The sequence below is a fragment of the Leucopleurus acutus genome, assembly GCF_964270905.1.
Source record: "Leucopleurus acutus genome assembly, chromosome: 1".
In the NCBI taxonomy this organism is placed as follows: Eukaryota; Metazoa; Chordata; class Mammalia; order Artiodactyla; family Delphinidae; genus Leucopleurus; species Leucopleurus acutus.
In genome coordinates, this window is record NC_139142.1 from 34,623,089 (window position 1) to 34,648,760 (window position 25,672).

The window sequence follows — 25,672 nt, forward strand, 5'->3', positions numbered from 1 at the left end:
ATCTTTTATTTCATTTTCTTGCCTAATGCTTTGGTTACAACTTCCAGTGGTATGTTTAATGACAGTGGCAAAAGAAAGCATCCTGGACTTGTTCCTGCTTTAGAGGAAAAGCTTCCTCTTTCAACACTGAGCATGACATTAGCTCTGTGTTTGTTTGTTTATTTATTTATTTAAAGATAGTTTCCTTCTATTCCCAGCTTGTTGAGGGTCATTTACATGAAAACATGCTGAATTCTGTCAAATGATTTTTCTGCATCAATTGAGAAGATTTTTTTTTCCTTTATTCGGCTACTGTAGTTTACCACATTGACTGCTTTTGTATGTTCAGCTACCCTCGCATTCTATGAATAAATCCCTCTTGATCATGGTGTACAATCTTTTTGATATGAATTTGGTTGTATTTTGTTGAAGATTTTTTTGCATCAATGTTCCTAAAGGATATTGGTCTGTAGTTCTCTTTTCTTGCAGCTCTTTGTCTTTGATCTGCAGGCAATGTTGGCTTCACAGAATTAGTTAGGAAGTGTTCCCTTCTCTTCAGTTTTTGGGAAGAGTTTAAGAAGGCCTGGTGTCTGTTTTTCTTTAAATGTTTGGGAGAATTCTCCAGGGAAGTCATCTGGTACAGGCGTTTGATTTGTAGGTAGGTTTTTGATTACTGAATAAATCTTATTAGTTACAGATCTACTTGAATTTTCTACTTTTATGTGATTCATCTGGGTAGGTTTTGTGTTTGTAGGACTTGGTCCATTTTATCTAGGTTAGACATACACATACAATTGTTTATAGTACTCTCTTACAGTCCTTTTTGTTTCTGTAGAATTGGTAGTAATCCCTTCTTTTGTTTCTAAGTTTATTAACTTGAGTCATACCTCTTTTTTTTCTTAGTCAATATAGCTAAAGGTTTTCAATTCTGTTGATCTTTCTGAAGCACCAATGTTTGGTTTAGTTGATTTTCTCTATTGTTTTCCCACTTTCTCTTTTATTTAACACTGCTTTAATCTTTATTATTTTCTTCCTTCTGCTAGTCTTGGCTTTGGTTTATTACTCTTTTTCTAGTTCCTTAAGCTGTAATGTTAGCTGGTTGTTTTTGAGATCTTTCCTTTTTAATGTAGGCATTTACAGCTATAACTTCCCCTCTTAGCACTGTTTTCTCTGATGAATCACTGAAATTTTGGTAGTCTGTGTTTTCATTTAAATTTGTTCATATATTCTAATTCCCCTCATGATTTCTTCTTTGACCAGTTGGTTGTTTAAGAGTGTACTGGTTTAATTTCCACATATTTGTGGATTTTCCTGATGTTATTGTTTTGTTTTGTTTTGGCCACATTGCATGGCATGTGGGATCTTAGTTCCCTGATCAGGGATTGAACCTACAGTGGAAGTGTGGAGTCTTAATCACTGGACTGCCAGGGAAGTCCCTGATGTTACTGATTTCTAACTTCATCATTTTGTGGTCAGAGAATATACTTCAGATGACATTTACCTGTTTAAATCTATTGAGACTTATTTTGCAGCATAACATATGGTTTATTATAGGAAATGTCACATGGGAACTTCAGAAGAATGTATATTCTACTGTTGTTGGGTGGTATGTTCTTTATATGCCTGTTGGAGATAGCTGATTTATTGTGTTTCTCAACTCATATATCCTCACTTATCTTCTGTTTGGCTTTTCTATCCATTACTGAAAGTAGGATATTGAAGTCTCCAACTACTATTGAAGAACCATCTATTTCTTTTCTTTATTTTAATAAATTTATTTATTTATTTTTGGCTGCATTGGGTCTTCGTTGCTGTGTGCGGGCTTTCTCTAGTTGCGGTGAGCAGCAGAAACTCTTCATTGCGGTGCACAGGCTTCTCTTGTTGCGGACCATGGGCTCTAGGTGCGAGGGCTTCAGCAGTTGTGGCTTATGGGCTCTAGAGCGCAGGTTCAGTAGCTGTGGCACACGGGCTTGGCTGCTCTGTGGCATGTGGGATCTTCCCAGACCAGGGCTCCAACCCATGTCCCCTGCATTGGCAGGCAGATTCTTAACAACTGCACCTCCACGGAAGCCTAGAACCATCTATTTCTTCCTTCAATTCCATCATCATCTATTTTAGTTATTTGTCTGTTATTAAGTATATAAATGCTTATCATTGTTATATCTTCCTATTCAATTGAAACTTTTATTACTATATAAATATCTTTGTCTCTTGTAACCTGTTTTGACTTAGGATATTTAACCTTTTAAAATTTAAAGTCTATTTAGTCTGATAGTCGTATAGTCAACCAGCTCTTTTGGTTAATATTTGCATGAATATCTTTTCCATCCTTTAACTTTCAATATATTTGTCTTTGGATCTAAACCAAGAGTCTTGTTCACAGTATGTCATCAGATTATGCTTTTCTAACCATTGTGCCAGTCTGTATTATTTCACGGGAGAGCTTAATCCATTTACATTTAAAGTAATTACTGATAAGGTGGAACTTACTTTTGCCATTTTATTAACTGTTTTCTATATGCCTTATAGCTTTTTTTGTTCCTCATATCCCATATTAGTGTCTCTTTTTGAGTTTAGTTGTTTTTTTTAGTGAAATATCTTAATTCCCTTCTCATTTCTTTTCGTGTATATTTTATAGCTATTTTCTTTGTAGTCACCATAGAAATTGCACTTAACATTCTAAAATTTAACAGTATAATTTGCATGTATACCAGATTAACTTCAATAGCATATAAAAACCCTCCTCCTAAACTGCTCCATCTCATTCCCTTTCAGTTATTGTTGTCACAAATTACATCTTTATACATTGTGTGCTCCAAAACACTGACTAATAATTTTCTTATGCATTTAAATTGCAAAAATTTAAATAAAGAAAATAAAAAGTGGAATTACAAACCAAAATTTCAATAATACTAGTTTTTATACTTGTCCATATTTATACCTTTATTGGAGATCTTTTATTTCCTCTCAAGGCTTTCAGTTATTGTACAGTGTCCTTTTATTTCAACCTGAAGAACTCCTGTTAGCCTATTTTGTAGGTTGAGTGTAATAGTAATGAACTTGCTCAGCTTTTGTTTAACTAGGGATGTCTTAATTTTTCCTTCATTAAAAAAAATTATTTATTTATAGTTTTGGCTGCATTGGGTCTTCATCGCTGCACGTGGGCCTTCTCCAGTTGCAGCGAGCAGCAGCTATTCTTCGTTGCAGTGCATGGGCTTCTCACTGTGGTGGCTTCTCTTGTTGCAGAGCACAGGCTCTAGGTTTGTGGGCTTCAGTAGTTGTGGCATGCAGGCTCAGTAGTTGTGGCTTGTGAGCTATAGAGTGCAGGTTCAGTAGTTGTGGCACACAGACCCAGCTGCTCGTGGGCATGTGGGATCTTCCCAGACCAGGGCTTGAACCTGTGTCCCCTGCATTGGCAGGTGGATTCTTAACTGCAGTGCCATCAGGGAAGCCCTCTCCTTCATTTTTGAGGGACAGGCTTGCCAGTTATAGAATTCTTGGTTAACAGTATTCTCCTTTCATTACTTTGAATGTTTCACTTCCATACCTGCTTCTGGCCTCCAATGTTTCTGATGAGAAATCAACTTATAATCTTTTGAGAATCTCTTGTATATGATGAGTGTCTTTGCTCTTGCTGCTTTCAATATTCTCTGATTTTGGCTTCTGACAGATTGATTATTATATGGGCTTCTTTCAGCTTATCCTATTTGGAGTTTGATTGTTTTTTTTTTTTTTTTTTTGCGGTATGCAGGCCTCTCACTGTTGTGGCCTCTCCTGTTGCGGAGCACAGGCTCTGGACGCACAGGCTCAGCAGTCATGGCCCACAGGCCCAGCCGCTCCGCGGCATGTAGGATCTTCCCAGACAAGGGCACGAACCCGTGTCCCCTGCATCGGCAGGCGGACTCTCAACCACTGCGCCACCAGGGAAGCCCCTGGAGTTTGTTTTTTATCTTGGATTTGCAGATTTATATCTTCCATGAAATTTGGGAAGTTTTCAGCCATTATTTCTTCAAATAATCCTCTGCCGCTTTCTCTCTTTCTTCTCCTTCTGGGATTTTCACAAAGCATGGTCTAATGGTGTTAGACCAAGAACTTAATGGTGTTCCACAGGTCTCTTAGGCTCTGTTCACTTTTATTCAATTTTTTTCCTTTCTGCTCCTCAGACTTGATAATTTCAATAGCCCCATCTTGAAGTTCACTGATTCCTTTTACTGAAACTGGTTCTGAATCCCTTTAGTGACATTTTTATTTCAGTTGTATTTTTCAACTCCAGAATTTCTTTTTGCCTTTTTATTTTTTATCTTGTTACTTATGTTTACATTTTACTCATATCATTTTCCTGATTTTGTTCACATCTTTAGTAATTTGAGCATCTTTAAGACAATTGTTTTAAAAATCTCTGTCTAGTAAGTTTACCATCTGGTCATCCTATTCAGTCTTTTCTGTCAATTTTTTTTTTCTTTTAATGGGCCACACTTCTCTGTTTCTTTCCATATCTTGTGTTGTGTTGTTATTGTTGAAAACTGGGTATCTGAATCTTGTAATGTGGTAATTCTGGAAATCACATTCTCCCCCTCCCTGCAGGGTTTGCTATATTTTTGATTGTTGTAGAGTGTCTCTGTGTTGGGATCAGTCTGAGGTGTAAACCTAAGGCCAACTCAGGTCTTTTCTGAGCCTGCATTCCTCTTTGGGCATGTGCAATGGCTTTTTAAATTCCCTTATGTATGTGGTTGCTCTTGAGTGTCCTAATCCTTAAATGTCTGGCTCCCAAAAAGGGTAAAAGAGAAAATTGTAAGGGAAAAAAAAAGGCACTGTCCCTTTAATTCCCCTTGAAGTCACTTCAGTTGGTGGGGGTTACAACAGCAGCCACCTGCCTTTGTCCATACCCCTATAATCAAACCAGTAATCCACAAATAGAACCTAGATTCCTGATATTTGAACGACAAGGTCCTAATTGCTCACTCTGGCTCCCACAAGCATGTTAGTGTGGCTGCCTGCCATGGGGTTGAGGGACTGGGGAGTGTATAGTTACAATTATTTTGGGCTGAAATTGACTAAAATTAACCATAGTTTACCAACTAAACCTACCCCTGGAAGCTGAAAGCCTTCAAATACACTCTAGATATCCAAAATTGTTATATCAGATTCTGTTAGTCAACTATTGTCTAGGTCAAGAAGTGGATTACTGGTACTTCCTCTCCATCGTCTTCTGCCCAGCTCCCTTCTACAGCCTTTTATAAGCTAAGTATATTTGGTTTTAGGTTAAAAAATAGGAGCACTTCAAGATGGCAATACTGTTATTGTCAATTATTATTTTAAATGATCCATGTTGTTTTAACATGTATTAAATAATACTAGGGATAATTTAATTCACTGATATAAAAATTTAAATCCAGTATTTTTTTCCTTAAAAAACTTTTAAACAATATTAGCATGAAACCATTTTTGGCACTGAATGGAAAAAGTTTACTCCTCCCCAATAACAGTGCATGTGTTTGAGTGTTTATGTTCAGTTACTGACTAGATGAAGCTGAGATCAAATTGGTAATAATGGTAGATAGTAGGGCAAACTGTAAGAAAAAAAGATTAGTCCTACTTCATATATTAAAAACTAACTAGAGACTTCATCTTCTATTTCATAAGACAGATATTATGAAAAATTCTATGTAACAAAAAAATAAGCTGAATATTTAAAACACAATTGAAAGATACGTTATGGAGTATTACGATGGTAAATCTCTTTATAAAATTAAAAACTCCTTATCACTTTTTCTTTTTATGAATTTAGATATTCATATGATAGTTATTCTTAGTGAGTTAATCTATATAGGACCTCATAACATTACCATGAGCTATGTGAAGGCACTAAAAAACTACGTAGAGATCACAAATCAAGTTAATGACTGAACTGAGAATAAAACCAGGATAAATTATGTCTCAATGTGTAACCACAGTGGTTGCTCTATTACTGTCAATGATGCTTAGAAAAAAAAGTATTTGATCTCTTTAAAAAGTGAGTGGGGCATAAATTACAGATTTAGGGAGCTTATATGCTGAATTTCTGTGGGCAGTTCAATTAGCTCCTGGGACTGGAAGTGCTAAACCTAGCTGAGTAAATTTCCCAAGGTCACATAGATAGTAAATGCTAGTAAATGCTAGGATATAAACTCAGGGATCTGATTTTTAAAATAGAGCTCTTTTTCTGTTGGTGTTGACCAACATTGTAGAACCTTAACTATGGCTCTGTCTCCTACTTATTGAGAACAGAAAATCAAAGAATGACTACCTGAGAACTCTGAACATAAACAATAGCAGGCAAACTGGGGACTGAAGTCAGAACTTGAGTCAATAACCCCTAAGGGGGCTAATTCCAGTTACAGAGCTGTACTACTGCGATTGTGATGGTGCAAGCACTAGAACCCGGTGAGAAGACCTATCTCTCTGGCTAAAGTGTAAAAGCTTGGGTGAGAGGAAGCTCTGTTATTTTTTTTTTTTTCCTTTTCTTTTGCCTTTGCCCTGAAGGTGTTCCAATTGTGCGGAATTGCATAATAGCACAGGGGATTAATACTCTACAAGAAATATCATCTATTTCCAGTTCCTTTAGCCAGAAGCTATTTCTTATACAGTATTAACTGGGAAGTGAAGAGTGTAGGGAAATTCTTGGAGAGGAGAGAGTTGGAGAAGGCGGATTCCTTAATTCTGCGAATGAACTGACACAAGTTCCAGGCTCACTCCTGAGCTAAGCACATGTAACAAACTCAAAGAATTATAAGAAAGGCTTTTAAAAACATAAGTAAAATACACTCCACTGCCCACATCTCAGGCTAACTCCTGAATAGTTCATGTGCTGGGCAGACCCAGACAGTATAGCAAAGGCTGAATCACTATCCACATAAGGTGAGACAGAATTTTTAATCTGAATCCAATCAGCTTGATTCCTGAAACAAATTAACTAACTAACTAACTAACTAACTAACTCTCTCCAGAGGATTTTAACAGAGTCCAGAGTCTTAAAAGATAATACTCAAAATGTCCAGGGTACAATCCAAAATTACTCATCACAGAAAAGAATCAGGAAAATCTGAGCACTTCTCACAGAAAAAATCAACAGATGTTAACTCCAAGGTGATTCAGACACTGGAATTTTTAGAAAAATAATATTAAGCAGCTATTATAACCATTCTCCTTTTGAAATAAATGGAAAGATAAAAATTCTTAGCAAAGAAATAGAACCATAAAAAAGCAGCGGAATAGAAATTTTAGAACTGAAAAAATACTGTATCTGTAATTTTAAAATGCACTGGAGGGACCTCCCTGGTGGTCCAGTGGTAAAGAATCTGCCTTCCAATGCAGGGGACGCGGGTTTGATCCCTGGTCGGGGAATTAAGATCCCACATGCCGCTGGGCAACTAAGCCCATGTGCCACAACTATTGAGCTCGCGCGCCTCAGTGAGAGAGCCGGCGTGCCGCAAACTACAGAGCCCACGTGCTCTGGAGCCCACGCCACAACTAGAGAAGAGAAAACCCACACACCACAACTAGAGAGAAGCCCGTGAGCCACCATGAAGAACCCATGTGTAGCAATGAAAGATCCTGTATGCCTCAGTGAAGATCCGGCATGCTGCAACTAAGACCCAACGGAGTCAAATAAATAAATAAGTAAACAAATATTTTTAAAAATTCACTAGATAGGCTCAAAGGCAAAATAAAGATGAAAGAGGAAAAATGTCAGTGAACTTGAAGATAGATTAATAAAAACAATCTGAAGAATAGAGTAAAAATGAATAAAAAAAGTGAACATCAGAAACCTGTGACATGTTATCAAAAGATGTATAATCCATATCACAAAAGTACCAGAAGAAAATGAGAAAGAGATTGGTGCAGAAAAAGAAAAGTCTGAAAAATAGCTAAAGATTTCCCAAATTTGGTTAAAGACATAAGTTTACAGATTCAAGAAGCTCCTTTAACCCAAAAGGATAAACTCAAAGAAAACCACACCCAGATACATAAAAATCAAATTGTTGAAATCAAAAATAAAGAAAAAATATCTTCAAAGCATCCAGAGAAAAAAATCATACATATAAGGGAATATCAATTCAAAAGACTGTGGATTTCTCCACAGGAACCATGGAGCCAGAAGAGAATAGAATAACATTTTTTTAAATGCTGAAAGGAAAGAATTGTCAATCCATAATTCTATATCTAGTGAAAATATCCTTCAGAAATAAAGGTAAGATAAAGACATTTCCAGATGAAGGAAAGCATTAAAAGGTTCTGCCAGCAGACTTGCTCTAAGAACTAGAATTATGAACAAATAACAACACAACAGTGATCAACACTTAAACTTACTATGAATCAACTGTTCTGGGCACTTAAGCGGGCTAGTTTACTTAATGCAAGAAGGCTGGTACTACTAACATCCTCATTATAGAGATGAGAAAAAAACGATGTTATGTAACTAGTAACAGAACAAGAATAGAACCCAAGCAGTCCGAGTTCAGAGATGACACTCTTAACCTTTACTTGATGCAATCTTCCAACTTACTTGTACAAAAAAAAACTGGAAAACTGGAAGATATTAAGTTAACCAAGCAGATGAAAACCATTTAAACAGATGTAGTAATTAAAAAAATTATTTTTATTTAATGCTGCTCTCTAGAGATAAAAATAGGAAGGCAAGGCACCAACTTGATGCATTACTTAACCTTGAAAAAAAATTCTATTACAGCTAGGATGAAACACTGAGTTATCAATAGCAACCATAACAAGAAACATTTTTTTGAGTGCCTACTATGTGTCAGAAATTGTTTTGGGGCTGAGGATATAAAATGAATAAGATAAAGCTGCTGTTCTTAATACAAATTTGGATTTTATACAAATTAGGTAAAACAGACAAGAAAGTAAATAATTACAATATAGCACGTGTTATAATATAAGCATGTACAAAGCCCCAAGTACATACAAGGTAAAAATGCTAAACAAAGGAAGCATCAATCTAATCGTGGCTGTTTAACATTTTTTTTAAATGATTTGAAAAGCACCAAAAAATAAACATTAAGGGAAATAGTCCACAATTCCCTTTTCCATAGCTCATGCCAACTACTATCTCTGTTTCAAATTTGTAAATAAACTCTCAGTTCAATAGGTAATGAACATAAAGAAAAGCCAGAAGAATCTGACTGTGTATACCATGTGTATATAGAATCTGCTTGTGTATACTATGCTGTGTACACTTTAGTTTTCAAAGCCTTCAGCCTAAAGATGATGGACTTATTTCAAAATACTTAAAATCAGCTCTTGCTAACTTATTTCCCATTCACTCAGCAGTCTACTGCTCAGTAATTATGTGGATTCAGAAGGGAGAGGAGAAATTAATCCAGAAAAATCTTTCAATAAGGCAAAAGTGTTATTTCTATATTAGATCAAGAAAGCTATATTCAATTTAAAGAGTTACCTTAGCAGTTGTAAGGAACAAGTTCTCCAGATAAACTGGGGATCCTGAAGGTAAGGACCATTTCTTACTTTTCTTTCCATACTTACATCCCTAATGGTTAATGCAAGGCCTGGCAAATAGAGTATTATTATGTCTGTTGAATTAGATTTTTATTATAAAATAATTAACAAGAGGTAACGTTTAATTCTTTCCTGACTATATTCCTTGAATGCCAAGAAAGAGTTCTTTTATGTTCAAAGACTACTACTTAATTCCATAGAGAAAAGAGACCAAATGTGACCTTTGATCTCCTACAGTCAGGTAATATAAGTAAGGGTTAAAAAAAGAACAGCATAGGGCTTCCCTGGTGCCGCAGTGGTTGACAGTCTGCCTGCCGATACAGGGGACACGGGTTCGTGCCCCGGTCCGGGAAGATACCACATGCCACGGAGCGGCTGGGCCTGTGAGCCATGGCCGCTGAGCCTGCGCGTCCGGACCCTGTGCTCCTTAACGGGAGAGGCCACAACAGTGAGATGCCCGCGTACCGCGCAAAAAAAAAAAAAAAAAAAAAAGAACAGCATAAAAGAATCAATGTGAGTTCATTAAAGGCCAGCATGGACTTTTAAATTCAAAATCTCTATCAAGCTACTTTAGTTCTTTTTTTGCTCTTATTAAAATGAAATGTTATAATATAGTATTTGTAACAGGAAAGAAAATACAGTTAACTAATGACCCATTCACATTTCCCTGTAGCTGTGCTTCAAGTGGCTGACATTTATGGCATACAAACTTAGTCTAAGTAACAGAAAGAGCATTATAACTCATAGTCTATGCATTCAATAGATATATTTACTTTTATATTCATATTGCACACAGGATCAATAAATGGCTATAAATAATGATTGTGAAACCCTGCAATTATAAAGTTGCTGTGTATTTTCTAGATTGCTCTGAAATCAACTGTATTAATCAATGGTCATTAAATCAACAGATTCTCACTAAGTTGATATTTCTGTCTTTAACGTAAGTGATGTATGTTGTTCTCATTAAAGGGGATTTTAATTTAAGAATTGCTAAAATAATAACAAATAAGTAACTAAACCATCAAATTGAGGATGGATGTCACCATCTAGGTCAACAAAGGCATAGTTTTAAATACACTAATTTAATATACTAGTAATATATTATTGATTGAGCTTCTTTTCATGACCACACATCAACATGCCTATTTATAAACTGACTTGTAAAAACTTATTAAAAAAGACTCTACTTCTTAGTTTTACTAAATTAGTATTTAATGACAACTAAGGGAAATTAATTGATGATTATAATCACACAAAAAAAGAATATTTTACATCTTAATAAACTGGATTCTTCTTGGGGTTATAATTGATAACTTTTAGCAGTAATACAATATTTTCTAAAAGTTTCAACACAATATGCAAAAACAAACAAACAAAAAAAGAACTTGAAAGAAACTGTGGCCAATATTTAACTAGACAGGATACTGAGACTCATAACTCTGGGAAATAAGGGGGGCAAAATTAAGTGGTATGACTGGAGTTTCTTAGGTTTATCAGTCTATTGTAGTGATTAGTGGTATGGAATTAATTTTCTTTGCAACATGTTGGTGACTTTCTTACCTAGAGAGCATGCCCAGAGGTGTAACATTAAGTGATCCCATCAGCATTGCCAGGGCCATCCCTGGCGCTTCTCGTTCTATTACTTCTTTTGTGGCCTGTAATTAAAGATTAAATAGCAGACTGAGTGAAATTAACCAAAAATAAGGAAGGCAGAGTAGTAAAATTAACTTAATTATAAATCATGCTATCTATAAACCATACTTAGTAGTTCTCCAAATATTTTTTTAAGGCACCAAGACTCAATTCTTTGGGACCACTGAATAAAAGCTGAGGACCAGAACATCAAGGGAGCTTTTACATTAGCAGACCTTTCTTATCCCTTACAATTCAGAAGTATTTAACAGAAATTTCATCTTGCCTAATAACCTGTATTTTAAAATTAAGCCTCAGATTGCTATAAGAGCTCAATAGATTTTCACAGAATAAAAAATCAGGGTAGTTTTCTTTGTCTATTACTCTTGAAATAATTAGTCCATAAAAACCCAAGATCACCTTGTATCTCTCCTAGCTCTATGATTTTATGATATAATAAATGGAACTCAAGAAATCATCGAGTCAACTTTCCCCATAAATTGGGTAGAAGAAAAACTCTAGATTTACCATTTCCATATCTTCGATATAAATGAACTGATTGTTTTTAAAAAAGAATTAATGAAGTGATAGGCTTTAACTATATAATAGAACTTTTAAGATAGGGCATTCTTAAGACAAGTGTGGTTAAACCTTGAATAAGGTACTGAAGGAGGCAAGAAAATTTCATTTTCTAAAGGTCAATGAAAATAGGCATATATTTATCATAATGTGATGGTAAAGATATGTTTTAGGCTAAAGTTGGGAGTGAAACACATGATTTAATCCATTTCTAATCCTCTTTCTACATATGTAGCAGGTTACAATAACTGGGAGCAACACAGGAAGAAAGCTTGCAAAATAAAGTATTACAGTAAGTAAGAAGCAAGACAAAATAAAAAGTAAGTTATGGAAAAATATAGTGAAAGATTGATAGTTCAATATTTCATTAGAAGTCGAGTGATCGTCCTAAGTAAAAATCACTGTTCTAGGCAAAATTTAGGTTGGTAAATATCTCATCTAGCCTAACAACCTAAACTTTAAAATGAAGCCTCAGATTGTTATAATAGCTCAATAGATTTTCATAGAGTAAGAAATCTGGGCAGAGCAGTTAAAATGCACCAAGTATGTGTTACATGCCAGTTGATGTTATAAATAAACTTTTAAGATGCATATAAATTAGTTAATCCCTTATAATTATATAGAATAAAGGATTACTGGAATTGATGTAATCTACTGGTTCACTGAATCCCAGCATAATGCAATATTGAACAATGTTAGAAATTTTAAAGGAAAATTAACACTACCATAAAGCTTTTCAATAAAACCTGCTTTAAAAATAAGGGGCCAGCAGGAAGGAGAAAAGGACATACTTAAATTTCTAAGTTTGGGAGTTAACTACTTTCATTAAAATATCAATATATAGCTGAAAATTGTTGAGCTAGTGTTATATATAATCTATCCCATGTTTTCCAAATTTAATAAATCCGGTATGATTTTGAGGTCTCCTGAGAAGAAACACTATTTCCATGTTAAAATTGCTTCACTGAAGTTTACAACTTCTTCTTAGGGACCTTAAAATCTTAGAGCCCTAAAAATCAACAAAGGGATGTTACTGAGAACAATCTTAAAACAGCTCTTTGTATAGGGTTAATATTTATTTCATTATCTGTTTGAAAAAGTCACCTAAGCAATGCATGACGTTTAATGAATTTGAGGGTCCACATAAAGATGATATACTCCAAAGTATAGTAGCACACGTTATTTAAGGACAAAGGAAGAAAATATCAACAGAGAAGTGACAGAGGAAGTCTTTCACTTACATACTTCAAAGCACAGCATTTATCCATCCATACAACAAATACTTATTAAGCACCTACTATGTACTAGGTGGTATTCTATGCAATGATGTTGCAGTAGTGAGTAAAACTTGTAAGAGTGTGCAAACTCACTGTTATCTAGTACATGAAAAACTCAATTGACAAATTACATATGAGAATTACCTAAAAGAAATGTAATTCATTCATTTTTCGAGATCCTCTAAAATATACCATCGGATTTAGCCAGACCACAGTGATCTACCTGAAAAGGCTCATCCACTTTTAAAAGAACTGTTTTACTGGACTTTGCTTTTATGGCATGCAGGTGGATACAATTAAATGGCTCAGTGAAACTCGTATTTATTTTAGCGAGTATTTGAGAACATTGCTCACCACACTGTACTGAGGTCCTCTTTAGGAGGACCTGTAGGAGAAATTTCCTCTTACGTATTACAACTAGGAATGGGGTACACTTCTGTGATACCAGTTTGTCTTTAAAATTATGATGACTGTGAATCAAGTTACCGTTGAGAAGAGAGACTAATTTATGAATATTTTTTAGTAGGCTTACTGAATACAACCCAATTTCATCTTATTTTTCCTTGCCCTATTTTCCATATTTATCTTATTAAAAGTTCTGTTATATTTTATGTATTTGGCTAAACCATCTTAAATACTTTTTAGGGTATTAGTAAATATATGGATAATAGATGGATGAATGAATGTATGTATTCTTACACAGGGGTCTTCATCTTTTTCCAAACATAATTTAGGGAGGACAGTTAATTCTTTCTGAAGACTTTCTAGACAATGTTGGGCTATAGACATAAATCTTGTACAGCATAGAACATAAGAGGAAAATATATATTGTGGTGATGCTACTACAAGGCATTGGTGTTGACAGGGGTGAGTGAGGAGGGAGACCCTCTCCAGGACTAGACACAAAGCAACCCTTTTGCTATATATTCCTAAATAATGCACAAATATAGTCTTTCTTACATCTATAACAAATACATCTTTTCCATAAAACATCAGAACCATTCTATTTACTTTTTATTTTCTCTTCTTCTGTTTGGTGTAGCAAAAAGATCACCATCTGTGAAGTCAGACAATACCACCATACAATTAAGGTCTGGAGAGTAAGGACCGGATCTGTTGAAGCACCTACCATAGTGTCCAACATACAGAACGTGCACTCAATAAATATTTGTTGAATAAAGGAGTGAATAAATGAACCCATATAGGCTTGAAACCCGGCTTTGTCACTTAGTAGCTCTTAGTAGAACAAAATATTTAATCTCTCTGAGCTTCAGTGTATTTATGAATAAAATGGAGCTAATAATAAAGCATACCTACATTTTATGAGAATTAAATGATGTAAGTAAATCACCTAGCATAGAGTAGGTGTTCAATACATGTCAATTTTCTCTATGCCTCTGCTTTCCAATTGTTACATCCTTGCAGTTTTGATTATACCAGTTAAAGAAGAGAAATAATACAAAAATCCAGAAACCAAACCTAGAAACAGTGGTTGAGAACCAAAGATGAGGGGAAAGAGAACAGAGAGCAAGAACCTAAATGTAAGAACATTGACAAGTTGGGGGCAGGAAGAATACTGAATAATGGTATCTAAAGGGAAGAAACAGCCAAACGAGATGGAAATTGGAAGATGGACAGGAGGGCAAGAGCTGGGTGAAAACATATGTAAACTGTAAATGGAGAGGCTCAACTAGAAGGCAAAGAGCAAGAGAATAAAAGTTAGTTTAGAATAAAATGAGAAAAAACTATCTGTCGAACTTACTAGAAAATCCAAACAGAAGAGTGGTTTTAACAAACGTAGCTTTATTCCTTCAATCATATACATTAGGATGACAACCACAGATAAATGAAGGTTATCAGTACTTGTTAACAAGTAGATAACAAGCAATCATTATCAATGGACTATTCATAATCAATGGCAAAAAAAGATGCCATTAAAAGTTTGAAATCCTTTTTTCTTAATTAGTTTCATTCCGTTTCCCACATTTTTTAAATAAATTATTAAATTTGATTACCAAATTCTGTTTTTCCTTGAACAATAGTAGAAATTTATATTCTTACTTCAGATATAACCTTTTTTGGACTAGTAGTTTCCAAAATAATGAGGTTTAATTGGATTTAGCTATACTCTTTAAATAAGACATTTTATTTTTAACTTCTAAATACTTTCTAAACTTTGAAGGTTGCAATCTCCTACGCAAAATCACTTATTGTGATTTTTTCTTTTACCCTTGACACTTTGAAGATAACATGAAAGTCAGAAAGATGCTTCAAAGACTACTCAAGTTGCAAAAAAGGGTGTCATAAACAATGATTCTATAGTCCAGGGAAATTGTCAATGAAGTTCAAGTCCATTTTTAACCTTCATAGGAAAAATTACCTTAAAAAACATTATTGCTAAAAGTCAATGATATTTAAGTATGCACAGGACACACAATAGTTAAATGTAAATGTGCAGAAATTTCTTGTATGCATGGTGGTGGTGAAAAATCACTTAGTATAGTGCTTTTACTTATGTTTATAGACATATTTTTATTAACAGGTATAATTTATGCATTAATATTTACATGCTTGTTACTTGACCATGTAGATTTAATACAATTTCCTCCTAACAACTACTACAGTGCCCTCTGCTGATTAAATAATCTTAAATAACAAAGACTATCTTTGAAACAGTATCTAATGGGTACTAATAACCTTGTTAAGCTATCAAGGTGGGATATGATTACAGCAGTGGTTCTCAAACTTTAGTGTGCATCAGGATCTCCTAGAAACCTTGTTAAATGCTGATTGCTGGGCATACCCAGAGATTTTGATCCAGAATGTCTGGCTAGGGTCTCAAATTTTGCATATCTAACAAGTTTCCAGGTTATGCTTGTGATGCTGGTCAGAGGACTACACTTTGAAAAACAGACTGCAGATAGAAGGAATGAGGTAGATTCATGATAATGTACACAACTTGTTCTAATATTCATAATCACCTTATAATCAACTTTGTAAAATAGATTGAAATAAATGTGAGGATCCTTCATCAGAGCAAAATATAGACCTAGTGAGGAGATAAATTAGGTAAAAATAGGCAGTTTAATGCCAGCCAATCAAACTTTCCTGACTCTATCCATTAACGTCAGCCAAATACATTTTCTTGACTCAAACACATAAATTTTATTTTACACTTTAATAAAAGGTTATAATAAACAAACAATTCAGATCTTGTCTCTATATGTATCTTATGGTACAGAGAAGCTATCTTTAATATATTTTTTTCTCAGGACTATACATGATGAATAAAATTTACATAGATGACTAACTCATAGGGATGTTCAAGGAACACCAGCTATAAATTTACTCTTTTCTCTCCTCATTTAAGAAGCAGAGCAGAGTGGAAGTAAGAGTCGCAGTATTATAAGGGCAGTCTTTAATTTATTCCACTTGATTAAAAACATTCATATACAGATTTTGTTAATTTTATATTACTAATTACAAACACCTTTCAACTAATCATGTCATTGTATCGTAACAGTGTGACTAAGTGGTTAAAAACTACTGCTACAAAGAAGAAGCTGCAACTAAGTAATGAAAATAGTTATTCCAGTTTAATTTGAGAGTTATGAATGCACTGGTAATGTATTTCTCTTCCTTGGAGCTTTAGCCTTCTTAAATATTTACATCTTTTTCCACTCTTGGAAGAAGCAGAAAGCTTTTCAAAATGGGGATACTCCATTTTGTTTTTCAGTTAAAGTGGTACAATATTTAAGTAAGATCTGGTTATAATGAAAGATCAAAGGAGACAGTATAATTATAGAGAAAGAAACAAAAAAATAAAAATAAAAATTTAAGTATTCCAGGCAATTTCATCGTCCATTCCATTCAACGAACATGTACTCTGCAGTGAGCATGAGATGTTGAGTGAAGAGTCTACTCTTTCCATTGTTCATCTCAACCCTTATTAAATAACCAAGTTGAGTATATGTATAGCAGTGAGTACTCCAAAGTTTTATAATTTCTTTACCCAGTGAGTACTTTTTCATATTATTTTCCTCATTTATCTAAATATTGGTAGTCAAATTATCAAATAAAAAATCAGGGAACTCAAATGAGTGAATTATTTTTTATAAGAGATTTTCACAAGAATAGCACTTATCTTTATAGTCTACTTATAAATTGTACTATTTTATATCTCATTCCAGGAAAAGGGAGAAAATAGTGGTATTTCTATGGATTATTAGCATTTTTATATATGCATTACACTTTTATTCATTTTTGGCACTATGTGAAAAATAATAAAGTTCTCCTTTATTGTAGATTGTTGGTTACATGTCCTTTAAGCTATAGAGAAGAAAATGTTATTCATTCATGTTCTTCAAAAGTTGACATATAGATATGGAAAAATATCCTGTTTCTCAAATCTGAAGAAAGATGAAGTAGAAAGATGATTCAATTTGAAATTGTACTGAAAGGCTGTTGTCTGCTCAGTTAACTGGTGAATGTATAACCCAGCTTCTTTACTCCAGCTACTTTGGAATTTTGTTTTTTTAATGTAGTTAGTGGTGTATAATATAAGTAGAAACATAAAAGCTACCTAAAAAAATCTATACATTGGATTTCCACTCTAGTGATGGTCACACATAATTACTTGGTTTACTAAAAGCAGTGTAAGTTTTTAATGTTCATATAACAACATAATTTAAGCCATTCTTAAACATCTTAATTGAGAATAAAGGAAATAAGCTCCTACTTTAGACTTATAAATACTATTTGCAAATGACTCACTGCCAATTGATTTTAGAAAATCTAAAACTTTGCTCTTTTGCCTTAAGATACAATAATTCTCACTGGTGGCCTCTTTAGGAAGTATCCACATTAGAAACACGTAATTATCACATCTGCAGTTCTCTTGTGACAAAACTAGATTCTCACCAAAACAGACACATGTGAAAAAGTGAGAGGAAGAAATAGGTGAGGTAAAGGAAACAGAGTGAGTGGAAGAACTGCTAAGAAAAGAGAAAAACCAAAAACAGCTCATTCCTATTTTAAATATTATTATAAGGTGTTGCATTTTGTCTTCTCATACCACCCTCAGTTTTAAAATTACAGGCCAACTGGGAAAGATGGAAATGAGTACAGTACTTCCTAAAAGCAAAGAAATGCAATATTGCTGTTGTCTTGCGATAAGCTTAACTTAGTAGAAGTTTCAATAGTAAAGATGAGAGAAAAATCCATACACATTAAGTATTTGGAGGCTATGACATGCTGTAGCTTGAATTAAATAACTTGTTCTCTTACGGTTTTGCTCATCTAAAGATGGATTTTAAAGCTACTAACCTCTCACTTTATGATCAGGCTTTTTATCCGTCATCTATAACCTAATAGTCCTTCATTATTCACATATTAAATAAATATAAGCTTTTGTTCTTATGTCTCCAGAAATTTATCCATCTCTCAGTTTCCCATTTGTAAAAAGGGGTAATAATATTTGTTATCCATCTTATAAAACTAAATTGTTAACACTATAAAGCAATTTTAGTTAACTAAAAGGATGTCATATTTATAATGCTAGTATGATAACATTATATATAACATAAATTTATAATGTTGTGAAAAAGCTCTTATTTCTCTTATTGCACTGGAGAGCTAAACATGAATACTATTATTTAGCAACATAATTTAATAATAGGAGAAATATTCACATCAGAATGTTTTATTTATGGAGCCTTTCTTACAAAACATCTATAGATATTCTCTGTTTAAACACAACATATTCCTATATTACATAATACAGAGGAGACATATTTTATTATCTTTTTGTAAGTGAAGAAATAGACACACTAATAAATTCTATGAATAATGCAAAGCCACACAGTAAATCAATAAAACTTAGGCCTGTAGACTCCAATTCTGAAATTAATCCATTAAATCTATTATATGTTTTCAGTTTACAAGGTATTACACCCTATTCAGACATAGGAAGGATCTTTGTACTTTGCTTAAATGCGACAGAACATAAAAATGCTCAGTATCATTCCTAACACGTAGTAAGTGCTTAACAAATGTTGAATACTATGATTTGTACTAAAACAAAAGTCTAAAGTCACTTATGTCATACAAGTTGCTGTAATGGACTACAGTCAAAGCAACTGTGAAAACTGAATAGTTCTACCAGAAGCAGTACAGAATAGAAGTTATGGGTACGTTTGTTTTTGAATGTGTGTGAATTACCAGATGTCTGAAGATTGCAATATGCTAGCAATAATCTTGAAAACTTAATGAAGATTTATCAAGAAACAGCAGTTTTGGAGATACCAATGACCAGGAATATAGCCTTGGACATTACCATAATACCTCCAAAGTAAACTGGGAAAAGAAAATGAGAAGATTATAAATATATTTTGAAGAAAAATAACTAACAGCACCTCCTGCATTTATGCTTTCACCTAAGTCCAATAGAAAACAGCTATGTAATTACATACGTAAGCAAAGATGAAAAAATATAAGCAAGTATCCATAACTACTTATGGTAAATAAATTGTTCAAATTGGTAAGCCAAATAAGTTTATATAATTTTTAAAATTTCCATAACAACCATACATTACAAATGAAGGCTGTGAAAACAACATCAGCCTGACAAGTCAGAATGGACTTGGACCCAGGATGTTGTAAAATAGGGGAACGCAAAGAGGCAACGTTTGACTCAAGTTAATGCTCTGCTGCTCATGCTAAACAGAGGGGTCTTATCATAAGAGGGAGACGCAAGCGGGAAGAGATATGGGAATATATGTATATATATAACTGATTCATTTTGTTGTGAAGCTGAAACTAACATACTATTGTAAAGCAATTATACTCCAATAAAGATGTTAAAAAAAAAAAAAAAAAGAAGCCATAAAAAAAAAAAAATAATCACTTAAAATCAACATTATACTTTATAGTAGAAAAATCTACTTTGCAAGAGTCTCTCAAAAAAAAGAATGAAAAATAACTCAGTGAGTTACAATCTGGAAGACATATAAAAGCAAGAACACATTATTTATTAAATAAAATTGATATAAGTCAGATGAAAGAAAATCTTTACCTTTATTATAATGGAAGAAAAATCTCTTAACAAGGACTTAAAATAATGAGAGGCCCAATTTTTAAAAACTATTCTAAAGAGTTGCAGCTATCCTTCGCCAATGAAAAAGGTAAAACTGTAGGAATGCAAAAAAGATAAAAAAACTTCTTAAAAAGTTAAATAACAGCTCTTATATACACTCTAATTTGAAAGATAAAAGAAATATTTTATTCTATAATTATGAGATTCTTCCATGGAATCGTAACTTACATATTTGTGTGTGTGTGTGTATACCCTTGTGTATACACACACCAAATATATTTTTTTGGTATGGAACTTAGAGCTGATATCTTAGAATCAGGATCTATAATTTAAGCTCTGAAGATCACAAACTCTTTTCAAAACATCCAGACTATGATGCTTAGAATAAGGCAGTTCACTATCCAAATAAAGCCTATGTTGCCTTCAAGTCTGAGATTTAGAAGTCAGAATAGAGTCCATCCTTGAACAAAACAATTACACTTCATAAAACTGGGGATAATGTATATGTGTGTGTACACACAAGTACATGTCTTAGAACTGGAGTTGAGTTCTTTAGGTTAGGGCTATAAGCAACTGAATAGTTGACTTTATTACGGCAGCTGGTAGGAATGGGGAAGAAGAAATTGGTTCTATCTACCACCACTAAACAAATCCCATCACCTAGTCAGAATGAGTAGAAATGACCATTTCTACTAACACGCAAACAACATACACAAGAATATACACACACACTCCTGAGGCTGCTCATTTACAACACTGCTTCTTTCAATGCTACCTTGATGTTCATTTTAACCCAATTATATGCTTTACCCCTAACTGTACCCTTAATTGTACCCCTAAGTGTAGCTCAGCATATGGTAGGCCCAAACCAAATACACAAGAATCAACAAACAAAGGATATAAAAAATTCAGGTTTATAAAACAAACCTGAAAGATTTGGTAACCAGATAGGTAATTATGAAAAGAGTTAACTCAGATCTTCTTTTCACATAATAAAAATTAAGTATCCAAGAGTAGAAGGTGCCCAAAGTAGGAACATTAACTGGGGCAGATGGAAGTTGACATTTTGCTCAATCAATACTGTAATAGGAAGGGCAGACGTCTATACCTAACCAAGTTTGTCTCTAGAGAAAGGAAAGAAAACAAAGAAATAGGTGGGGATGTGGAGAGTGGCAACATTAGATTCTGTCGTGTCCTGGTTTCCCAGAGGAGTCTTTGTTTTTTCCTTCTTTTTCTTTTTTGAACACAAGTTTCCCAGAAGTTATCAGACTTTTTAGAATTTTCTGTGAATAATTTTCAGATACCACCACTTCTGCAAATTCTCTATTTTTTAAAAGCTTTTTATGTTACAACATGATGGGTGCACTTAAGGAATATTCTTAATCTTTCTGACCTGTCTCTGATCTCCAGGAGCAATGACAAGAAAACATCAAAGAGAAACAGCAGTTGTTTAAACTTGGAAGGAATCATTAAAAAAGAATGAAATTATAGTATTAATTTCCAGCATCTCAAAATAAATGTGGCCTAAATCAATCAGGGAAAATGTAGATTTACTCTTAAAATTATTTATTAAAATGGAGGGTAGGTCTCAGTTGTTCTTGTGTCATTGGCAGAGGTAGGTTAGGAAGCTAAATAAATAGTAATTAACAGAAATCCAAAACATTAAAGACTATTTAAAGCAGTAAAGACTATTTAAAGCAAGGGACACACTCCTGGGCATATTTAAAGCAATAAAGACTAGTTAAATCAAGGGACACACTGCTGGGCATATATCCAGAAAAGACAAAAACTCTAATTTGAAGAAATACATGCACCCCAATGTTCATGGCAGCACTATTTACAATAGCCAAGACATGGAAGCAACCTAAATGTCCATCTACAGAGGAATGGATAAAGATGTGGTATGTGTGTGTGTGCATAATGAAATATTAATCTGCCATAAAAAAGAATGAAACATGATAGACCTAGAGATTATCATACTAAGTAAATCAGATAAATACAAATATCACGATATCACACACGTTGGAATCTAAAAAAAATGATACAAATGAACTTATTTACAAAACAGAAATAGATTCACAGACATATTGATAGAAAACAAACTTATGGTTACCAAAGGAGAAAGGGCGGGGAACAAATTAGGAATCTGGGATTAACAGATACACACTACTATATATAAAATAAATAAACAACAAGGACCTATTGTATGGCACAGGGAGCTATACTCAGTATCTTGTAATAACCTATAAAGGAAAGGAATCTGAAAAAGAATAGATATATATATCTGTAAGTATAACTGAATCACTTTGCTGTACACCCGAAACATTGTAAATCAACTATACTTCAATAAAAAATACAAAAAAAATAAAGCAAGAGACAAATGATATGATATGACACAATCATTATCATAATTGAAAAGTAACCTCAAAATTACTTACATGCTACTTCATAGAAATATGAGACACTATATTGTTTTCAATCTAATATGATATATTCTGGGCATAAATCTTTACAGATAAAGGGAAACTGCTTTTGGTTAACTATGGATAACTTTGACATGAGTCTCAAAAATCAGTGAGTTTTCAATGCTGGCATATTAAGATCATTCTATGGATTGCTCTCAAGATTTTTCAAAGTTTACCAATTAAATAAAACAGTAAAATTATTATAAGTGAGAAGCAAAATTACAATGTGGGAGAAGCATAGCTTTTAATATATTATTTTTACTATTTAAAATATACTATTTTTATTACATGATGGAAGAGTTTTATTTATTTTTTAGGGATATCAAATAAGACACAGGATATCCATTTAAATTTGAATTTCATATAAATAGTGAATCATTTTTAGCTTAAGTACTCCCTAAATATTGAATGGGCATATGTATGCTAAAAACATACCTATTTATCTGAAATTCAGATTTAACTGGGAGTCCTGTATTTCTTTCCTTCCTTTCTTCCTTTCTTTTTTCCTCCCTCTCTTCCTTCATTTCTTCCTTCCTTCTTCCCTCCCTCCCTCCCTTCCTGTTTTATTAAAGTACAGTTGATGTACAATATTATATAAGTTACAGGTGTATAATAGAGCAATTCACAATTTTTAAAAGTTATACTCCATTTATAGTTATTATAAAAAGTTGGTTATATTCCCTGTATGGTACAATACGTCCTTGTAGCTTATTTTTTATACGTAATAGTTTGTACCTCTTAGTCCCCTACTCCTATTATGCCCCTTCCTCCTCCGCCCTCCCCATTGGTAACCACTAGTTTGTTCTCTATATCTCTGAGTCTGCTTCTTTTTTGTTATATTCACTAGTGTGCTGTATTTTTTACATTCCCCATATAAGTAATAACATGATGGAAGATTTTTAAAAATTGTTCCTCAAAACATCAAAGTGAGAAGGCAGGTAGCAGTAGAAAAATAGAAAGTATTAAATATTATATTAGGAAGAGAAAATAATACAATATTTAGATATTTAATTCAGTTGTGAAATATAACTGTTTCATTTTAATATTAGTAAAGAAAGTCAAACATGATTACTAAGTTTGAAGCATCTAAGATATCTTCATTCAGGAAAACATTTTGTAACTTTTAATACACACCACAAATGTAACAGGTACATGGTATCCTATGTAATAGGTACATGGTATCCTATGATAATATTGTTGTCCTGACCTAATGAATATGGTCTAACTGCTCTCTATCCAAAATTTCAGAACAAGTTTTTGTAGTATATTGTGAACCTCAAAATAAACACTTCACACATGTATGTCACAAAATGAAACCCTGTACAAAATAATTTCCAATATAACTTCTTTAATACTTTTAAGATATTATTCTATTATCTATTTTATTCCAATGTTGTTTAAAAGCCTGCTGTCATTCCTATATAAGTGATCTGTCCTTTCTCTCTGACAACTTTTAAAATCTTCTCAGTTATTTTGGTTCTAAAGTTTTACTTTTATGTGTTTAGGCATCAATTTATTTTATTTATCCTTCTTGAGATACACTATTCCTTTAGGATCAGTGGATTCATGTTTTTCCATCAGTTCTGTAAAATTTACAGCCATCATCCCTTTAATCATTGCCTTTCCTCCATTCTCTTCTTTTGGGGCTTTGATATAATAATATATCTTGGACCTACTCATTTCATTCTCCATAACCTATGTCTCTCTTTTTTCCATTACATCATCACTCTATGTAATTGTTTCCAAATGAGGTAATTTCCTCAGGTACATAATTCAGTATGCTAATTCTCTCTTCTACTGGTCCAATCTGCTGTTTTCTCTGTTCTTATACTTAAAGTTTTTAACTTATGTTTTCTTATTGCTAAGAGTCCCATTTTCTCCCCATTTGCTCATTCATAAATGATGGTCTCTTGTTATGTTTTCACCTTTTAAGTATTGGGTTGGCCAAAAAGTTCCTTCGGCTTTAAAGTAAAACTAAAAAGACACATTTTCATTTTCACCAAGAACTTTATTGAACAATGTTCTCACTGTTTTGTTCCACTACCTTCTGCCATTTTTCAGGCAACTTCATAATTCCATATTCCTCAAACTTTTTATCTTTTTTGAGCAAAGAACTTTTCCAGGCACCTCTTACAGTCTTCCAGGGAATTGAAATTTTTTTTCATTAACAGAATTTTCTAAAGACCGAAATAAATGGAAATCTGAAGGTGCAATGTCTGGTGAATACAGCAGATGAATCAGAACTTCCCAGCCAAGCTGTAACAGTTTTTGCCTGGTCATCAAAGAACATGTGGTCTTGTGTTATCCTGATGGAAGATTATGTGTTTTCTGTTGACTAATTCTGGAAGCTTTTCATCCAGTGCTACTTTCAGTTGGTCTAATTGGGAGCAGTACCTGTTGGAATTAATCATTTGGTTTTCCAGAAGGAGCTCATAATAGAGGACTCCCTTCCAATCCCACCATACACACAACATCACCTTCTTTGGATGAAGATTGGTCTTTGGTGTGGTTGGTAGTGGTTCAATTCGCTTGCCCCATGATCTCTTCTATTCCACATTATTGTGCAGTATTCACCTTTCATCGCCCATCACAATTTGTTTTCAAAACAGAATGTTTTTGTTACGTTTAAGCAGAGAATCGCATGTGGAAATACGGTCAAGAAGGTTTTTTTTTCCCTTAACTTATGTGGAACCCAAACATCAAAGCGATTAACACAACCAAGTTGGTGGAAATGATTTTCAGAGCTTGATCTGGATATTTTGAGTATGTTGGCTATCTCCCAAGTGGGGTATAATGATTGTTCTCAATTAATGTCTCGAATTTGATTGCTATCAACTTCAACTGGTCTACCCGACTGTGGAGCATCGTCCAGTGAGAAATCTCCAGCAGTAAACTTTGCAAACCTCTTCTGACAACTTCAATCAGTCACAGCATCTTCTCCATACACTGCACAGATCTTTTTTTTGCGTTTCAGTTGCGTTTTTACCTTTCTTGAAATAATAAAACATAATATGCCAAAAATGTTGTTTTTCTTCCATCTTCAATATTAAAATGGCTACACAAAAATTTACCAATTTTGATTTTTTTTAATTTTATGCACGCTGATATGACAGCTGTCACAATACAATCTA

At 33.6% G+C, this 25,672-nt stretch overlaps 1 protein-coding gene across 5 annotated transcripts in view; it reads right to left on the bottom strand.

The window, feature by feature from the left end:
- The window catches only part of GPHN (gephyrin), a 618,453-nt gene that overhangs the window by 304,618 nt on the left and 288,163 nt on the right, over window positions 1-25,672 (bottom strand). For all 5 annotated transcript variants that reach the window (XM_082854448.1, XM_082854450.1, XM_082854447.1 and 2 more), the window contains one exon: window positions 11,056-11,150. In XM_082854448.1, coding sequence (XP_082710574.1) covers window positions 11,056-11,150 — 95 coding nt within the window. The remainder of the gene's footprint in view (window positions 1-11,055; window positions 11,151-25,672) is intronic.